At 24.2% G+C, this 3,275-nt stretch overlaps 1 protein-coding gene across 1 annotated transcript in view; it reads right to left on the minus strand.

Moving 5' to 3' along the window:
* The window catches only part of LOC102678821 (cell division cycle 5-like protein), a 3,814-nt gene extending 1,738 nt beyond the window's left edge, over positions 1 to 2,076 (minus strand). The window contains exons 1-6 of the mRNA XM_006623739.2: positions 1,866 to 2,076; positions 1,513 to 1,778; positions 1,299 to 1,429; positions 726 to 1,228; positions 474 to 651; positions 1 to 404 (exon numbers count right to left, since the gene is read on the minus strand). The exon at positions 1 to 404 is cut by the window's left edge and continues 31 nt beyond it. Coding sequence (XP_006623802.1) covers positions 1 to 404; positions 474 to 651; positions 726 to 1,228; positions 1,299 to 1,429; positions 1,513 to 1,778; positions 1,866 to 1,910 — 1,527 coding nt within the window. The 5' untranslated portion in view covers positions 1,911 to 2,076. The remainder of the gene's footprint in view (positions 405 to 473; positions 652 to 725; positions 1,229 to 1,298; positions 1,430 to 1,512; positions 1,779 to 1,865) is intronic.
* Between the last annotated feature and the right edge of the window lie 1,199 nt (positions 2,077 to 3,275).

The following is a 3,275-nucleotide window of genomic DNA, read 5'->3' on the forward strand; positions in this document are numbered from 1 at the left end:
ATCTATGTCGGCTTGATCTTCTACAATTTCTGTTGTAGTTGGAGTAAGTTCTTCATCTTTTGTTTCTCCTTCAGGAACTACTATTTCATAATCATTACGCGGTGCAGGCAATGCATTCAATCCAGCACGTAATTGTTCTTTCACTTGTTTCTGAATTAATGGTGTCTCTGATCCATCCATATTTTCATCTGGGTTGATGCTTAACTTGTCACGAACTGGTGTAGCTGCTAGAACTCCATTTTGTGTTCGTGCAGATATTGGTGTATTAAAAGAATTAGCTGGTGTTCCATCACTACGTTGTGAACGAAATGGAGTAGCCAGAATTGTATTTGGAGTTGCTACAGTATTCGTAGAAGGTACAACACCAGTGAAATCAGAATTATTTAAAGGAGTATTTAATCCACCTATATGAAAAAAATAAATAAAATATCTTAAATTCTCTGTAAATAAAATTAAATATATTTACAACCAACCTTTTAATGGAGTATCAACATGAGTAAGAGCCATAACATTTTGAGCTTCTTGAAGAATTCTATCTGCAGCAGCAGCCGGAGTACGTGGAGTTACAGCTGCATTAGTTGGTAAAGAATAATCAGCCAATAAACTATCTGATAATGTAATACCACTTTCTGTTGCAACTTCACGAGCAACCTATTACCAATAATAAAATTTATATTATATATTTTTTTTACAAATGATTAAATATATTAATTACAATAATATACCTCTGATGCTCTACCAAGTTTAACTACTTGTTGCAATTCTTGATCAGATATTTGTGGTTCTGGTAAAACAAGTTTACTTCTTTTCTTTATTGGTTCTTCATTATTTAACATTCCCATTGGAATATCATTTTCTTTACGTTGCTTCAATTTTTGTTTATCCTTCCTACGTTCCATTTCTTCTTTTTCTTGTCTCAATTCTCCATCTAAATGTTGCTGTCTCATTTTTGAAAAATCAATAGCAAGTGGATCTACATGTTCATTAGATGTATCATAAAATCCAGGTGCGGGACGTTTTTCAAATGGAATTTCAGAATTATAATTTACTCCGCGTTTACGTTTATTCTTTTGTGATACAGTAATACCAGCAGCTCTCAATTCTCTACGTTTTTGTAGAGCAGCAAGCCTACGAGCTTCTTCTAATTGTTTTTCTCTAGCTTTACGTTTTGCTTTTTTACCTTGTGTATTTGCAAGCCTAGCACGTGCTTCAGATAACATTTCCAATTCTAAAAATTACTAATTTTATTATTGTTACATATAATAAAAATTAATAATTTTTTTTAATGGAAGATATACCATCTTCATCCATATCCTTAGGATCTGGTCTGGCTGGTTTTGTTTCAGGATTTGGATCAATTTCTCCAGGTTTTAGTTTACGAGGATCATCTGTAGCATCATCTCCTTCTTCTTTTTTTTGGGCTTGATCTCTGATATAAAAATAAAAAATAAAAAATACATAAAATTCATTTTCAAAAACAATATGAATTTAAATTTATAAAATTTATCTCACAGCAAATATTCATAACGTTCTAAGCATTGTGCAGCTGTACGTCCTATAATTGGAGCAATTGTTCTCCATTGAGTAGGCATTAATTTTGCAAGATGAAGAAGTTTTTCATCTTCTTCTCTGCTCCATTCTGTTTTTTTAATGCTTGGATCTAACCATTCAAACCAACGTGCTTTACATTGTTTAGCAGACTTTCTATGTAAAAGAGATGCTATTCTACTCCATTGATTTTTGCCATATTTCATTACAGCTGCTTTTAAGATTTCATCCTAAGAAATTAAAAGATTTATATAAAAACTTATTTTTAATCACCAAATAATTAAAAACTTAAATATAGGTTAGAAATTCTTTCTTACCTCCGTATTACGCCAAACTCCACCTTTTATCATAATACGCGGCATTTTTTATATATTTTTTATTTTCATTAAAAAAACAATAAAAAATTAAAAATTTTCACTGGTATTTATTTGATGAATAATAACCTCATTGGAAAGCGACAGTAACTTCAACAGAAGAGTGGTCAGTGCGACATCAGAGACATCAATGAAAAAAAGAAACAAAATATTAATTTCTGATATAAAAATAAAAATTACATTAAATTAAATAAAAATCACAATTTACATTAACATTCATATAATTAAAAACGAGATACATATAAAAATATATATAAATAATGAGAGTATCTTTATATATTAAAAGATTTTAAAATCATTAGATTTATACATTTAATATATAATTATTGAATAATAATATATACATAATAAAAATAAGAAAATCTATGAATTATACATAATACATTATGCAAGTAATATTTAAATTATAAATACTTAAATATATATTATAAATACTTATAGATAATGATATTGAAATAGAAATTAAATTAATATGACATATATTCAATTATACATTTACGAAAATATTCGAACTTATATCTTATTGAAAAATTTATTTAATTCAAAAATTTTGATTATAATAAAAGTTTGTATATAAAGTATAATGAATTATATAGAACATAGGGCAACTTTTTTCGATAAAATTTTTTTGAAAAAGTAAAATTCATAAATTTTGAGATATTTTCAATTTTGAATGTACTTATATTTAAAAATAAGATTTTTACGATTTATAGAGCATTTTATTTTTGAAAAATTGAATTGAAATGAAGAAATAAAATGAAATAAATAATTTTTTTTATTGTAAAATAGAATTTCTAGATTTCTTATATATGATATATTTTATGTTTAGAAATAATCATTTAGGAGAAATTATTTTTTGTACATATAGCAGTTTTAAAATGAATTAATAAAATTTAATATTTAAATCTCATGATATAATAAATCTATATATTTAATTTATTTATATATTTCTTTATAAATTTTGAATTAATAAAATAATAATAATAGTAAATATTAAAAATAATAAATTACTAAAAAAAATAGTAATTTATAAAATCAATTGCTTATTTATATTTTTTATATAATTGATTTAAAAATAATATTAAATAAATATTTAATTATTTCATATTAAATTCTACATCACTATTTTTTTTTATTTTATATCGATATTTCTAATGATAATTTCATACAAATTACTGACATTTATTGACATTTATCTAAATGAATACATCAGTAACAATTAAAATAAAATTAATTATTAATAATATAACATTTATTTTATATTCAGACTACAAATAAATAATAAAAATTTTAAATATAAATAATATTATATAAATAATATTATATATATATGTGTGTGTGTGTGTATGTGTA

This window comes from Apis dorsata, unplaced genomic scaffold, assembly GCF_000469605.1.
Source record: "Apis dorsata unplaced genomic scaffold, Apis dorsata 1.3 scaffold_935, whole genome shotgun sequence".
NCBI classification, from domain to species: Eukaryota; Metazoa; Arthropoda; class Insecta; order Hymenoptera; family Apidae; genus Apis; species Apis dorsata.